The sequence below is a fragment of the Gopherus evgoodei genome, chromosome 5 (genome assembly GCF_007399415.2).
Source record: "Gopherus evgoodei ecotype Sinaloan lineage chromosome 5, rGopEvg1_v1.p, whole genome shotgun sequence".
Classification (NCBI taxonomy): Eukaryota; Metazoa; Chordata; order Testudines; family Testudinidae; genus Gopherus; species Gopherus evgoodei.
In genome coordinates, this window is record NC_044326.1 from 25,495,299 (window position 1) to 25,512,208 (window position 16,910).

A 16,910-nucleotide genomic window follows, 5' to 3' on the forward strand; every position below is an offset into this window, starting at 1 on the left:
AACCCAACCTCTGGCTCCAAACACACCCACACGTTGGATGAAGTTTGGATCTGGATGTGGGTGTTAGCCTGGAATTTGGGAAACCTGGTCTCAGTTTCCTTCTCTGCAACAAATTACCTCTGTGATCTTGGGCAAGTTGATGTTACTTTTCAAACAAAATACTCCTGCTGCCTGTCAGATCAGAGTGGTTTATGCTTGTTTACAGTTAAAGAAACAATCTCTGAAGAGTAGAAGGGAGAGAACTGTTGCTGGGATTTTCTTATATTTTCTCAGCAGTACAGAAGCCAGCATTGTGATTGGAGTCAGGACTCTAGAGCTGTAGATAATAGTAGATCCACAGGCACAGCTAAGACCTGGATATCAATACTCAGTCCTGTACTGGAGACGGGGGTGCATATGTGTGTCTTGATATCAGTACCAGAGCTGAGAGGGAGCCCTTACTAGTGCTGGTCTTTGGTACTGGGGTTGACTTGGTTCCAGATGCGCTGGAGGAGTCAAAGAGCCTGTCAGACTAGCCTAGTCAGGTTTTTCCCTGAGATTTAGAAGAGTCAAATGGCCCATTAATCTTTTTTCCTCGTTAGGTTTCTCCTGATCTGGGGAAGAGGATGGGTGCTGTGACTCACCCTTGCTACAGTGCTCACTTGTGCCCTGCCTTAAGCAGGTAGAGGCGGTATCAAGCTTCAATGCCAAAGCCCCAGTTAGTACAGACTTCAATTTGTGGTACTGATGGCTTGTCAAAGGGATTGAGTTCCCTTCTCAATACTGGCCAAGGGAGCTTTTGGGAGGAGTCTGTACTTACTGGGGCACTGAAGGAATGGGAGTTTTTGTGGGGATAATCCCTTTTTGGAGTCCAAGGAACCATAGGCGCCAAGTCTGTGGGTGCTCCAGGGCTGGAGGAGCACCCATGGAAAAAAAACCTGGGTGCTTAGCAACCACCGGCAGCCCCACAGATCAGCTCCTCCCGCTCCCCCCCAAGCCCTTCTGCCCACCAGTGGGTCCCGCCGATCAGCTCCTTCCCCTCCCTCCCAGCACTTCCAACCCACTGTGATCAGCTGTTCAGTGGTGTGCAGGAAGCTCGGTGTGGGAGGAGTGTGGGCAAGAAGAGGTGTTGGAAAAGGCAGAATGGGGGCAATGCGGGGGCAGGAAGAGAAGGGGGTTTGTGGGAAGGGGTGGACTAGGGGCAGGGACTGGAACAGAGTGGGAGTCGAGCATCCCTCGGGGACATGGTGCCTCTGTAAGGTACATGTTTCTAAATCTAATTCTCTCTCATTGATTGTTCCAACAGAAAAAAGTGTTAGCAGAGTATCTCTGGAAAGGTGGGTTCTCTTGGAGAAGGATTGATATGCTGAGCAAAGGCCAAGAATGGGGCCCTCACTCGAACAACAGAAATGGGTATGTCCAAAGATTAAGGGGCTAAGACCACTGCATGATGGGGAGGGTTCAAACCTGGTTTGGGCTCAGTCATTTGTCAGGAAGGTACTGAGGCACTAGAATGAACCACATTATTAAAATTGAACTGATTGAAATAAAAATAAGGATCTGCCAAAGTCCAGGAGAATGCTACAAAGAGAGGTTGCTATGAAGCAATGGGCAGACCAGGCAGAGTTCTGTCTCGCTGCCCCAGATGGCAAGAGGGAACAGAGGATGGTTGGGGATGCTCTGTTCTACAGACCTACAGGTGAGCAGTGCACGAGGACACGTAGAGCATAAGCATGGCCCCAATGGACACTGCCGCTCAAAGATTCAGCGCTTATGCGCATGAGGAACATATGTATTTAAATGGGCCACATACAAAGACTCAGAAAAATCGCATTTTGCACTCCCCTCCAACCTAACTCCTTTCTGTGTTACTGAGGGCTTGTCTACATCAGAAAGTTGCAGCGCTGGTGAGGGAGTTACAGCGCTGCAACTTTGAAGGTGTACACATCTGCAGGGCACCACCAGCGCTGCAACTCCCTGTTTGCAGCGCTGGCCGTACTCCCGTTTTGTCTCGGGTGTAGAGGATCCAGCGCTGGTGATCCAGCGCTGGTAATCCAATGTAGACACTTACCAGCGCTTTTCTTGATCTCCGTGGAAGGAGGAAGCCTCTGGTAATCAAGCTGGTCTCCTTTCCCGGTTTGCTCTCTCGTTCCCGGAACCCCGAGCAAGCAGGTCTCCTTCCCTGCGGTTTGCAGGGTGGTTCGGGGAACGCGAGAGCAAACCGCGGCGAAGCTGGTCTCCTTTCCCGGTTTGCTCTCTCGTTCCCGGAACCCCGAGCAAGCAGGTCTCCTTCCCTGCGGTTTGCTGGGTGGCTCCGGGAACGCGAGAGCAAACCGCGGCGAAGCTGGTCTCCTTTCCCGGTTTGCTCTCGCGTTCCCGGAACCCCCCTTGAAGCCGCCCAACAGCGCTGCAGTGTGGCCACATCTAACACCACTTGCAGCGCTGGTTGCTGTAAGTGTGGCCACTCTGCAGCGCTGGCCCTATACAGCTGTACTAATACAGCTGTAACAACCAGCGCTGCAAAATTTTAGATGTAGACATGGCCTAAGTGTATATTAGGGCTTGTCTACACTGGCAATTTACAGCACTGCAACTTTCTTGCTCAGGGGTGTAAAAAAACACCTCCCTGAGCGCAGGAAGTTTCAGTGCTGTAACGTGCCAGTGTAAGCAGTGCACTAGTGCTGGAAGCCATGCTCCCAGTGCTGGTAACTATGCCTCTTGTGGAAGTAGTTTTTGTAGAGTGCTGGGAGAGCTCTATCCCAGTGCTCTGCTGCGACTACACCAGCCCTAGTAAAGCGCTGCCACGGCAGCGATTTAGTGTTGCCAGTGTAGATTAGCCCTAAGATTAGATTTAAAAATCTAACTTTATATACATACGCCATTTCTGCCCTGTTTACTTTTTTTGCTCTTTACACAGTTTTCACAGTGGAATAGACTTGAGGTCTGATCCAGCTCCCACTGAGGCCAGAAGAAGCCTTAGCTTACACAGAAACAGGACTAAGCCATCATACAGCAGTTTCACAGTCTGGCTGTCTCATCCATTAATACAATGTTGCAACAATGACCGTGAATGTTTGAAGGCAAATCTGGTTCAGCTGTACTAAAAAAACATCAGTACACTGCTATTAAATTTGTCCTTTAAAACATTTCTTTTAAAACAAAAGAGTAACTGAGATCCACAATTTAGGTTTCTTTTTAATTAGAATTAATAACTGTTTAATTAGAATGAATAACTGTTCGCTTGCAGAGGGAGTGGTGTCTGTATCATAGATGGAAAGATGCAAATTCTCATATTTCCCCCTCACTTGAACCAACTTGCCCTCAAGTCACTGCAGCAAAACCATCATCTTTCAGGATGAGGACTTAGATGAAACTCCATTTGAAGACCATAATTGACTAAAGGGGGCTCATGTTAAAAGATGGGCACTGGCTGTCCCAGGGGAGGAGTGGGCTTTCCCCAAAGAATGTCTGCTCCATTCAACACCTTGGCTTGTTCAGGACTTAATGAAAGCTTTGAAGTCCAAAGCCTACTACGAGGAGGAGGAGGGGATATTATTTGAAAAAGAAAAATGGCTATTAGGTCAAGCCAACAAGTATTGAAAATCAATCCGTTTGTACACTGAAAGATGTGAAATGAATTACAATTGCTAGGCTAAAGTGAGGATAACCGTAAGAAGAATATAAATAGTTATCAAGAGATTTACTACTGAGTGATTTGATAAACATTACTAAAACATTCTTTCTTGGATACTTATCTGACTCTTAATACTATAGTATCCGAACACCTCATGCTCTTTAGTGTATTTGTCCTCCTAGAACTCCTGTGAGGTAGGGAAGTGCTTATTATCTCCATTTTACAGGTGGGAAACTATGGTACAGAGAGACCTGTTCATGCACTTGCATTCCATTTGGGTGAATGTATTAACATATCATACTAAGTTTAAAGTCTTATCTCACAAACAAACAAATCTAAAGCAAAACTGCAGTCATTAGCAGTAGGACAGGGCACTTGGCAATGTGATTATTCATTTATTTCACACCAAAGGTTAGAACCAATAAAACTGATAGTTGTTCTTAATTTTCTAATGTAAACACAACTCTTGAAGTCCTGTGGGCTCCGTGGGCATCAAGGTGCTCATGATAGAATCCTTTACTGTGGTAACAGAATCCTACATTAGACATTTCACACCTATCCTTTCTCAAGGGAACTGTCTGACTCAGGACAGACCCATTGCCACATATGACAGTCAAGCTCTTGTAACTGATGGTAGGGGACTTCACGGTGCTTTCACGAAGTCCTCCAATGTCCTAAAGTGGGAGCACAATCTTCCTCGGCTGAGGTTCAGCCTTGCACAAGTTTAAAAACATTTGTGCTTTTCCCTTGCTAAAATGCCATTCAGAAGAGTGGGTGGGGTGCAAGAGCTACTTTTCATCCCTATCCAGTTGAGACAGGTGCTGCTGGTTAGATCCCTGACCACCTTGGGTAGTGCTCACAAAAAAAAAAAAAAAAAAAATGTACATTTTTCATGTTGCTAGCCACCTAGCTAAAAGAAAAAAGTCAATATGCTCAGATAGCCCAAAGATGAGAAAAAAGGAGATTTTATATATCCACAGTAAAAGATGCACCTAAATATTAACATGGGCTTAGAGGTCAAACTCAAATTGCGGTCTAAGTAGCTACAATTCCATTGATCTGCACCAGGTGTATCAGAGTGTTCTCCTAGATTCCAACAGAAAGTTTCAGATCCCGAACTGAGCTAGGTATATCTTACAACAATCTAGCTTGTTACTAGAAATGCATGGTAAAGAGAGTTATGTATACAGATTATTTATGCAGCTGCTTATACAGATTAAAGACAACATAGAAAAATAAGGCTAGAGATGTGGTGTTGTTTCAATTAACCTTCAAACCTCTTTATTGCCAGAACAGAAAGTTATTTTGAGTGAGTTTTTTTCAATTTCTCTCTCTTCCATGAACCCAAAAGACAGCCCTCATTTTAACCACCACCCCCATGATGCTTATTCAGGAAGCACCTATTACAATGAAGCATACTGGTCACTCGAAACAAAGGCTGAAAAGAAAGAAACCAAGTTCTATGGGTTATTCAAATGAAAGTAGCAGTGCATATTCCAGCTGGCAGCTCTGTGTCATCATCTTTCTGCCTCTTCTTAACTACCAAGTAGTAGATGTTGCCAGCAGACCTCATTGGGACCCTATAAGAAAACTACACTAATACAGCACAGATTAACAGATGAAAAGATTGGCCACTATATCCACAGAAAGATTGCAAGTGTTGGAAGAGGTTGTTTTTCATTAATACTTTTACTAAGCATAAAGGTGAACACAAAAAGCAAGAAATTGCTATTTTTACTAGCTGAAGTATCTTCTACATTCTCCCCTTTACCTCATAGTAGGTATTTTTACTTGCTGGGATGATTTCCAAATTGTATCAGAGGAATTGTTCTGCTCCAGGCTTTATCTCCCTTTGACTCGTGTGACGTGGGCAAGTCCTTTAACTTCATTTAACTCACATCTCGGTAGCTAAATGAATCTTCACTCCCCTCTCAGCTTTCAGGAAGCAGAGCAGGGAGTTACAGCACTGATCTGTGCTCCCTCCCACTCTCCATGCTCTAAAACTGCAACTGGGAGAGTGCAGGGAGCCCAGATTGAAGCTCTTATCCTGGAACTGCATCACTCAGCATCTTGCTGAGCATCAGAGGAGTGGTATGTGCTGTGAGAAAGGCTACGATTTTGTCACGGCAGAGATCGAGTCCATGACTTCAGCCAGTGCTAGCTGGGAGCTGCGGGGTACCTGTGGCCCCTGAACTCCAAGCTGCTGCAGGCGGCGGGGGACCCTGACTGCCCTCAGAGCTCCCAGCCACCTGTCCCCACAGCTTGGAGTCACAGATGAAGAAGGACCCTGGAGCCCCAAAACTCCCAGCTGGGCTCCCAGTAACCGCCCAGCGGCTCTCCATTTTGTCATGGATATTTTTAGTAAAAGTCAGGGACTGGTCACGGGCTTCCATGATTTTTTCTTTATTGCCTGTGACCTGTCTGTGACTTTTACTAAAAATATCCATGACAAAATCTTAGCCTTAGCTGTGAGCCCATAGGGTGCCTTGCTGCACAGGCACACATCTTCAAAAGAACCATGCAAAATGCCTCATGTGTCCCTGTATCATCTGGTTCTACAGAATGGAAAACTGGGGCAGATCTGTCATTGAAGTGTCTGGGAGAGCATAACTCACTAAGAGGAGAGGCACAAATTGAACCCTTCCCAAATAAGTAACAGGACAAAAAAATATCAATAATATTTTACTGCATTTTAAAAGTAATCTGACCCTGACAGAATAAGTACCTACAGTCTCTTATTTATATAAAGTATGGATAATTCACATCCCTTTTTCACCCCTATAATAAAGCTATTTAATATTTACACGCATGCTATGAGTTAATGTTTACAATAGAAGGACCTTTTCTTCCATTAAAAATATAAATTTCTCTCTTTAAAGTTATCAAATTAAAACAGCAGACTCCTTTATTCTAGAACAGAGGTAATACTTACATAAGAAATTTTATCTGATCATGCCACCATGCCATTTGAATGGATTATTGTTTTGGACTGGGGTATCTTACAGAACAATCAGAAAGACAGGGTTCTTGACCAAAGAAGAACAATCTAAATATCTGCAAAACACATGGAATACATCATATGAACAATCAAAAACACAAGCAACAAATTTGTGTGATGCACTGAACTTTTACATCTTTTTTTTATTTAAAAAACGAGGGGACGGCCTCAGAAGGTGAGATGTGGAGGTTTGAGTGTAGTGTATTTTGTTATGGAGGAAAATTAAATAGTCTCCAAAGAAAAAATGACCAATCAATGCACAAGTGTTTATTATGCACGGAGAGAGAGAGTTAGTAATACAAACTCACAAAATATTGCATCCTAAATTCCTCTACTTCCAGCATATTCAGTTCAGATTCTCAATAAAAGAGGGTTTTCCAGACACACAGGAACCCCCTCCTGGAAGATTTAACGGGTTATCTCAACTTCTTCATTCCCTGCTCCCAAACCCCAACCTTTTTGGCCTGTCCCAAGGAAAAACCTCCTCCAGCATTAACCTTGGAGATAAAACTTTGCTTGAAAAAGCCTCTACTGGGAAATACAACCCAATAATAGAAGAAAGACTCTGGGGAAAAGTCATTACACTGAACTGTCTAAAGAATGAAAGTAAAGTACAAACAATTCACACATGGACTAATTCCTACTAGTACACCACCTCAATTAGGCCAAATAAAACCCCTTATGTATGAGTGGAGGTAGCTGCTCTCTTTTCTTTTAGGTCCTAGCCAGCTGCTCTGTCACCCATACCATTATTTTCCCCCATGAACTCAATTTAATATGGTTATTTGCATGTGGAAGAGTCTATCAGAAAACACAGTGGGATTGTTAAAGAATAATTTAGCCATTCTGTAATTACATTTGAATGGATAATTATATTATAGACACCTTGGGGCAGGAAAAAGGTCTTTTTGCTTTTCTGTCAAAGACCACGTTATACCTACTGAATGGAGCACAAATAAATAAGAAGAGTCACAGGATGGAGTTATTGGGCAGGTTTCCTGTCCAAAGGGCAGGGGAGCAAAACTAAGATGAGGACTTGTCCTTTCTCATCTTAATCTTCTGTTTTTGTATCAGAAGGATTGCATTTTGAACTCAAGGCAAATGATGTTGTCAAATTATGCGATATTAAAGGTGCTTTGTTTCTAAAACAGTATTTTAATAGGAAACAATCCCTGATGTCAACTTGAGATCTCAGTCCCCAATCCTGCAAGGTGCTGACTGTCTCCCAACAGGTATTGACCATCTCCAGCTTGCACAGAAGTCACTGGGGTTTTAGAGGGCTCAGCTCCTTGCAGTAGTGATCTTACACAGTAACCCTTTTTTATTGGTTGAGGATCATGCTGCTTTTTAAATTCAGTTAAAGTATACGACTCAGAATTAGAACTGAATGTCCAGAGTTATGCTGGAAGACTCTACACACACCCCTTGCAATTAAATAAGGAGATGGTATCAGCCTCCAATATTATGTGTCTCACCCATCATATGCAGAAATGGTCAAACTTTTTCAAAATTCACCATTTTGATGAATTTTTTCAAAGAAATTCCAATGAAAAGCTGCAGGATGATTTTTTTGTCAATGTTATGAAAATTACATCTCATTTTTTGACCAGGTCTATCAGAAAAATAGACCTTTTATTACAGAAACATTTTAATATGCAGTATACTAGATTTCCCCCTATTCTATAATGTTACTGCTAACACAATATCATTTTTCTGGTATAATTTAACAGTGTGCTCATACACAGGGCAAATATAGTAGCCCTTACCAAGCAAGAATACTCATGTGAGTAAGGGCTACAATATCAGTCCCACAGTACATCCTCAATGCTCCAGATCAGATCTATAAAAACAATTTTAATAAAGGGAATGAGTATTATTACATTATAAAATTAATAAAAGTATTTCTACTCGGTGTTTATCCTGAAAACCCCTTACTTATAGGAACAGCCATTACTCTTGTGAGTAATCACTTTGACATCAATGGTATTACCATATGAGCAGGAATTCTGAAGCACTGGGTTCATTAACTAATCAATCTTGGACATCCCTGAAACAGGTGAAGTATCCTCATTTTAGTTAGGAAAAAAAAATCTGATAGATGACATGATTATCATTAAAACCAGTAATACAGATACCTATGGCTAGAAGTCATTTCTACAATAAGGTGCAATTGCAAAGTTCTGCCAGTAAAACATCATCTAATGTAGATTTTAAAGAACACCCTTCACCTTTACAGCTGGGCTGAAGGCAAATCACAATTTTGTGCTTCATATTTACATGTCACATCAAATGTTCTTGTGGGTTTTCAATGAGCAGAATCCATCCCAGAAGTTGTACCTTCAGTTTTCCATCATGTAGTAATTTCTACAAGTCCTATGAAAGTAGAACCTGACAGTGCATTATCCTTCAACTCACGCTCCCCCCAAAAGTTTATATAGGAGCAAAGCTTCACAAATACTTTCTGCTGAATATAACACGAAAAAAGGGCCCAGAAGATGTACACTGTACATGCTGAGCCTTCCATCCATCAGGAACTCTGTGATTGTGACCAAACAAACTTCCTGATTTATTCTTCCCCCAAAAGCCCATATGTGCCATCCTGGTAAAGACTTTTGCAAGAACCTAGAAGACCGTATCATCACACTCATCTTTTCCATCCTAGCTATTTTTATTTTCAAACTTCAGAGCAAAGGAGTATAATTTACAGCACTAGCTGAAAGGGTATATTGGTTTATGCTTCAGGGTTAAGGAGAATGTAAAGTGACTGCAATTTATTACTTTAATACAACAGTTTATGAAACACAACCACTAGTTTTAGATGACTGAGTTTACCATAAAACAGCCATAAACAAAAATAATTATATTCAGTAAATCATTTAATACCAGTCATATTTTGTGTGTTTCTGAAGAAAACCCTTTGAACACAGAAGATTACCTAAAAATAATACAAGACTTGGGAAGAGATTCATGGAAGAGGGATGATGTTTGTTAGAGTTTTCCCATCTTTCAAATCTTAAATTTCTCTGTTAAAAAAAAAATCCAAAACAAGCTTTTATTTGGAGAACTGCACATTGCAGTAAAAGCTGTATTTTTTTCTCTGTGTGTACATACATACCTGTAGACATACAGATAAATGTACTCAGTACTTTTATTTGAATCTCATGTAGATAATGCATTTATATGAATTTGAGCAGTTATCAAAGCAAATGTTCAGTGTATTCTTTTGAACACTGCACAAATGTTCTGAACATGCACTCCTAGTTCTCCCATTGTGCTTTTCTTTCAAAACAACCAATAAATTAAATTTAATCAAAACAATTCTAATAAAACATTGTAGTTAAGATCTGAATTGCTCAGAAGTAGGGAAATTCCAACCTAAGGATCCTGTTACATACTGCATACATCCATAAGCCATACTGCATAATTCCAATTCAGCAAGGTATTTAAAGCACACGCCTAGCTTCATGCATGATAAGTCCCATTGATCTTAATGGGAATACTCACATGTGTAGTTTGGCATATGCTTAAGTACAGTAATTCACTGAACTGGGGTGTGCTGATATGAATGCATAAACTTTACCACCATATATAATATCTTGTGTAGCTAACTGCATGTTCTCAATGAGACCCGTACAAATTACAGTTGCTGTGGGAAACGTAACTTGATATTTTAAATATACTGAAGAAAGAATATCCAAACTACAATGCTGAATTAATTTTGTTTTTGGAATTTAATATATGGAACATTCTCCTTCATTTTTCTGAAGCTCACATTTGGATTGCAAAAGCAAAACAACTGACGACAGGAGATTGGGGGTGAGGAGGAGAATGTTAGTTTCTGGACTAAGGTTCCTTCAGCCCTTAAAGACATCAGAGCCATTAAACAAGACGGTGTAAATCCCAGCTGCTGTTTGTTTGAAAGGATACAATGTTCTTCAATGACGAAACCACTCTTCTACAACAAGGTCAGATTGTTTTATGCATGTGTTGCTATGGTGAGAGAGAAAAGAGTTGATAGAAAACTGGATGACTACTTATCTCACTGCAGAGAAAGCAACAGAAATTGAAGATTAACGTAAATCTAAACCCATCATATCTTGTACCCTCTGCACTTAATATGCAATACCCAAGCATACAAATTGATACTTTCAACATTTATTAAATTCTACATCTTGAAGGTTTACTGAATTACAAATTATTCTTTCATATCATTCAGCTACAGACACCTGAACGAGTGCAGAATGTGTTCTTGCCATCGCATTCCCTCGGAAATTTTGCCCAGAAAGTGGGAGGCAGCTTTAGTTAATAGCTGGAGCGCCACTAGCCAAAGCTGCTGAGGAGGTGGTACTAAATCAGCACTTGTAGGAGATGACCCATAATTCTCATAGTAATTTGAATTTCTGAACATCCCAATTTATGGATACCTTTAAAAATATCTTGTTTTTCCTTCTGTCCATCTAGATATGAGGTTTTTTTTATTGTGCTCTCTTAGCCGAGTATAGTTGTTGTGAAGAGTACAGATACTTACTACATTTCTCCCACTGCCTGAAACTGTAGCCAGAATGGTTTCTTTAAAACTATTTTTTATTTTCCAGCACTGCCCTGTGACAGTGTTATCTCCCTTCAATACCCATTTCAAAAAATGTGTTCTGCTGATCGTGAAGCAAGAACTGAGAAATTGCTTCCTGCCTCTATTATCTATTTCCACTTCCAACTGTCTCCTAACTCCATCCACATGCTCTTATGGTTCTTTCACTGCACTTCTTCTCTTCCCTCTCATATACAAGTGTCCTGAGCCACCCTTCTCACCTACCTCTCCAATGATCCTGATTCCGGACTATGCAGAGGTTCCCAAACCTCTTCCCCAGATGCAGACTCCCTCCTGTCTTTTCAAAAGTCTCCCAGTTTCCCTCACATCTACTTTCATCACAGGATTGCCTCAAATTCCTCCCCAGCTGCCTCTGAAATTCAGGTTCCTCACTCCATCCTTATCCCAGTTGTAGATTCCCTCCCACAAAATCTCTTAAACTCCCTCTCCCGTTGCTTCCCAGCTGCATTCCGTCCTCTGTCACAAATCCTGGGGGAAGATCTGGAACTAGTATAAATTATCTTATCTCCAGCGGATAACGGGTATGACCATTTACACCAGCTGAGGATCTGCCATCTGATATTGGTATCATTTCTGGTCATCGGAGGCAGGACTAGTGCAAAGGAACTTCTCACATTTTCATATCTGATACAACAATAAGCACCGTACGCTTGTTTGTGCTAAATATTCTGAAGGAAGAAAAAATGCTAGACTTTCATCCCAGACAGGCAAGTGATGCAGGTGGAATAGCTAAATCAAATAACCACATTTCCAGCTACATTTTAAAGTACAATCACACATTTTATTTATGCCAGTGACAAGTACAATACTATTTGCAAAACAAATGATTGTAACTTAGTTTTATGCTAAACAAGCATGTTTAAAAAGTTAACCTGACAACTGGTACATTTTAGATGTTCACTTCTATGCAACTGCAGAGTAGTAACATGGTGCCAGTTTAAAGTGAGGAGCTACTGCTGGATAATGACAGTTAATGAAAATTTGGAATTACAGCAGCGGTAAGCAAAGCAATTTTCATATGGAAATAATGCTCCCAACTGACAAAAAGGGTGAAAAATTGAGCTGTTCTTTGCAAATATAAAAAAGTGTAAAAGATTTAATAACTACAGATGTTTCCATTTAAGGCTCTATGTGAATGTACTGTAACAAAAATAAAAGTCTGTTATGTATTAGTGATCATCTCACTGCCTCAATTTTTTTTGTCTTTGAAATTTTCATATGTAATAAAGCAAACGTATTGTTTGACTGTTTCTGAACTGTCCATGACTTCATATAGCCACTTAACATAGTACAGGGCTGCATAGTCTCATTTTATGCAAAACCCTTATTATAAGTACTTATTAAAAAAAAAGAAAGATGAGAAGATTCAGACGTCAAGTTCAGTTGTGAGCAAAGGAAACCATAAATCAAAATATCTCTCAGGCCTTGGCTTTTAGCGTATTGTAGTTTCTATCACTAAGAAAGTGTCCATAAGGCTAAATCTTGAAGGTAGAGCTCTTTTTGGAGTCAAGGGTCATTTTGCCTGAGTTAAGGATTTCAGTATTTAACTCACAGAATTTAGAAATGGAGGAGGAGACCTATTAGGTTATCTTATCTGAGCCATGGAAGGCAACACAGGATTGTTGCACAAAGAACATTAAGGGGCAGATCTTGTCCTGCTGAAGTCAATGAGAGTTTTGCCATTGATTTCAATGGGGCCTTGATCTCACCCTAAGTATTTTGTTCAGTCTAGTGCCAGGGTCGGCAATCTGAGCTCGATGCTGGTCTGGGGTTCCGGCTGCCTGCCCCCTGCCAGCCTGGGTCCTGGCCCCCTGCCAGCCTGGGATACCAGCTGCTGGCCCCGTCCGCTGCTGGTCTGGCGTTCCAGCCACCCAGCCCCCAGCCAGTCAGGGTCTGGGCCTCCGAACCTGCTCAGCCCTCCTGCCAGCCTGGGGTACTGGCAGTCAGCCCACGGCTCTGCTCCTGGCCTGGTTCCAGTGCTCTGCAGCCCTTATCAAAAATTACACTACAATTAGCTTAAAAACTTGAAAATTTAAAAACTTTGTTTGTATATTACAGTAATCGTTAAAACACGTACAATGTTAATAAATACATAGGTTTGATGAAACAAAGTAGTTGTACTTATGTGCCTGTGCTTAATTTGTGTTTTCAATGATTTACCTTCTAAAAAAATTTTGCATGTCTCGCACCCCCAGAAAGGGCATCTCGCACCTCAGGGGTGCATGCACCCCAGGTTATGAACCACTGCACTAAACTGATAAGATCTGCATTTTAATTTAATTTTAAATGAAGCTTCTTAAACATTTAAAAAACCCTGTTTACTTCACATACAACAATAGTTTAGTTATATAATATAGACTTATAGAGATCCTCTAAAAACATTAATATGTATTACTGGCACGCGAAATCTTAAATTAGAGTGAATAAATGAAGACTCGGCACCCCACTTCTGAAAGGCTGCCGACCCCTGGTCTAGTATCAGGTGACAAGCAACAGGGGTTCTATCAATTTGTCTTTCCTTAAAAGTCCATTTCAAAGTCTAACAGATCTCATTACCAAAAACTGTTACTTGATATTCACCCTAATTTTTCTTTTCCTCAGTCTTATTCGACCAGCTCTAGTTATAACCATTGAGACTATCCCTAAAACAATTCTTTCCTTACTTGCTTTTTATACTCTACAAACACTTGTACATAGTTATCATATATCTCTATTGTCTTAGAATCATGCTATTCCTGTTTAGCTGTCTCATTCTTCATACATCAATCATTACAGTCTCAAGAATTTTTGTTAAATCTTCTCTGGACTTCCTTCCAGTTTACCAACATCTTGACCTACCTCCAAATAACAGGAGTGATCTCATCATTGGTGCAGAGAGAGGGACTATCATCTCTGTGATACATGATACCGCTGCATATATGCAACCCAACATGCAGACTGGCTGTTTTGCTGTTATATTGCATTGCTGTGCATTATCACCTTTAGATCTTTTTCTAGCATTACTGCTTTCCAAGGGTCTGTCCCCCATTAAGCATATGATGGTTGGATAATTTTTTTCCAGGAGGATTAATTTTTCCAAGATGAACCTTGTTTCCTATCCATACTTCTATGCTATTCAGTTTTGTGCACTTGTGTTCTCTCTAGGTCAATCTGCATTCTTTATTCGTCCTCAACAAAGACATCTCAAATTCTAGCATGCCAGATTTAAAGGATATTGTGCTCTATCACTGAAATAGTTATTGTACAGCTGTGGACCTCACTATTACATGAATACATTGTAATAATTTTGTGTCTATATGGTGTCTAACAGTTTTCTAGGTGTTTCATAACACTCAGAAATAAACACCAAAATATTAAAATGTGCACAAAAGCCTTTGGAAAAGAAAACAATCAAGACCCTTGTTCCTGAAGGGAGGAAAAGACTAATACTGTGATATTTGTGCAGGATATCAAGAGCCTCAGAGCAGCAGAGGCAAAAATAAAGGCAGAAACTTTATATGCCAACATACCTTAAAGATGTGCACCTGCTAATGTGAGCTGGTACATAGAATGTCAGTGTGATAGATGTGGATATGCAATAATGTTATGAACACTGGTCAATGAGGAGAATTTACTGTATACTGAGGTTATAAAACTTTCCTGTATGAATGCACCGATTTAGCTTAATAGGGGGCTGTGGGAAGAACAAGCAAGAAGGCAGTACACAATAGTCCCAGATAAGCAATCTTGCAGCAAACATCAGGGCATACTTGATGAGACAAGGGCATACTTCAAGTCTCCAGGTTGAAGTGACACAGCTATTTTCCCAGGTTAGGAATCAAATGGGCTACAAATAGTTAAAAAGTTATTTGATTCCTGTGAAGGGGCTGTTGAGTTGCCAAGGCTCTCCAGGGAGTGTCAGTGAATTCTACAGGGAGACAAACTGACAGAGAAAGGCTCTACGGAAGAGTCCCCAGGTAGAATATGGTTAAACACCTGGTAAGCTAGATGTATGTAGTGAGTTCTATTGTTTTTAAGCTGGTCTTCTCTTAACTACTTTTGTTCTAAATAAACAATGCTTTGCTTTAAGGTGGCTTTTGGGTCACTGCTTACCACTGTCACTGTTTCAGAGGGAACAGAATTGTTGACATAAGTTAGATATATGGAGGGAAACCATGGTTGTGCAACCATCACATGATCCCACTCCAGGACAGAGGTGATGGCTTGAGGCCTGGGACTTAGTGAGGGGATATGAAAGAAGAAAACCAGGAGGGGTCAGAGATGCAGTTGCCTGGAAACTGTGACAGTCAAATCTCAGTAAGATATGGCGGGATCCAGTCCAGAAGGGCTTTCAATTTTTGTTTCCTTGTGGTAACTATTCCGGCTTTAATTCAGTACATTTGAGCATAGGAGCATGGCAAGCAAAAGGACTATAACTAATCTGGCTAGCAACAGGGTGAGGTCAGAGAGAATGATGCTTGTCCAACAATGTAAGGAACCTGGACAACAAAATGGAGGAATTAGAACACCCGGTACAGGACGTGACACCAGATAGTGAAAGAATAGAAACACGATGGAATAGCAATCGTGACTGTTATTCAGGTATTGAAGGGTATATGCTGTTCAGGAGAGAATGAAGTAAAATGAGGGTGGTGGAGTTGCATTGTGTATCAATAACGTGGTAGACTGTAAAGAAATAAGAAGTGATTGCATGGGTAAAACAGAATTGTTTTGGATCAAAATAACTTTGGTGAAGGATTGTAGAAGTAGTTCTATAGCAGATTCTTAGGGCTTGATTTGCATATGGACAGAGATCTCTTTAATATTATAAGAGCTATAAATATTACTGGAAACTATGTCATTACAGAAGACTAACTTTCCAGGTAAATATTTACCCAGGTCATCCCATAGACTTGTCAGCCTGATATTGATCCTGGGCAAGATAAAGGAGTAGTTGATGCAGGACTCGGTTAATAACAAATGATAATTAATGCAAATCAACCTGGGTTTGTGGAAAACAGATCTTGTCAAACTAGTTTGATCATCTTTTTGATGAGATTACACAATTGGTTGATAAAAGTAAGTGTTAATGTAATATACTTAGACTTCTGTAACACGGTTGACTTGGCATCGCATAACATTTTGATTAAAATACAAGAATAATATAAAATTAACATGGCACAGATTAAATGTATAAAAACTGGAATATTATACAGGAGGAACTGAATGATCTGGAGGACTGGGGTTATAGAAGTAAGATGAAATTTTATAGTACGAAGTGCATGCACTTAGGAACTAATAAGAATTTCAGCTATGTGCTAGGGACTCATCATAATATAACTCCAGGGTATATTAGTTGATCACAGGATGACTATAAGCCACCAATATGATGCCAGCATGAAAGAGACAAATGTGATCCCAGGATATATCAGGCAAGGTATTTCCAGTAGAGACAGGAAAGTATTAATATTATTGAGCAAGGCACTCGTAAGATCTCATTTGGAACACTATGTATAATTTTGGTCAACCATGTTCAAAAAAGTGAATTCAAACTGGAACAGGTCCAGAGAAGGGCTACTAGGATGATCAGGTGAATAAAAGCCCATCTTCCGAAAGGAGACTAAAAGCACTTGGCTTGTTCAGCCTAGCAAGATGAAGGCTGAGAGGGGATATGATTGCTCTCTATAAATAAATCAGGGATGTAAACACAG

General features: G+C 40.7%; 1 protein-coding gene across 1 annotated transcript in view; it reads right to left on the reverse strand.

The window, feature by feature from the left end:
- Window positions 1-10,608: 10,608 nt before the first annotated feature.
- LOC115651953 overlaps window positions 10,609-16,910 on the reverse strand; it is a 28,378-nt gene continuing 22,076 nt past the window's right edge. The window contains exon 12 of the mRNA XM_030563333.1: window positions 10,609-13,209. Within this exon, the coding sequence (XP_030419193.1) occupies window positions 12,944-13,209 (266 nt within the window). The 3' untranslated portion in view covers window positions 10,609-12,943. The remainder of the gene's footprint in view (window positions 13,210-16,910) is intronic.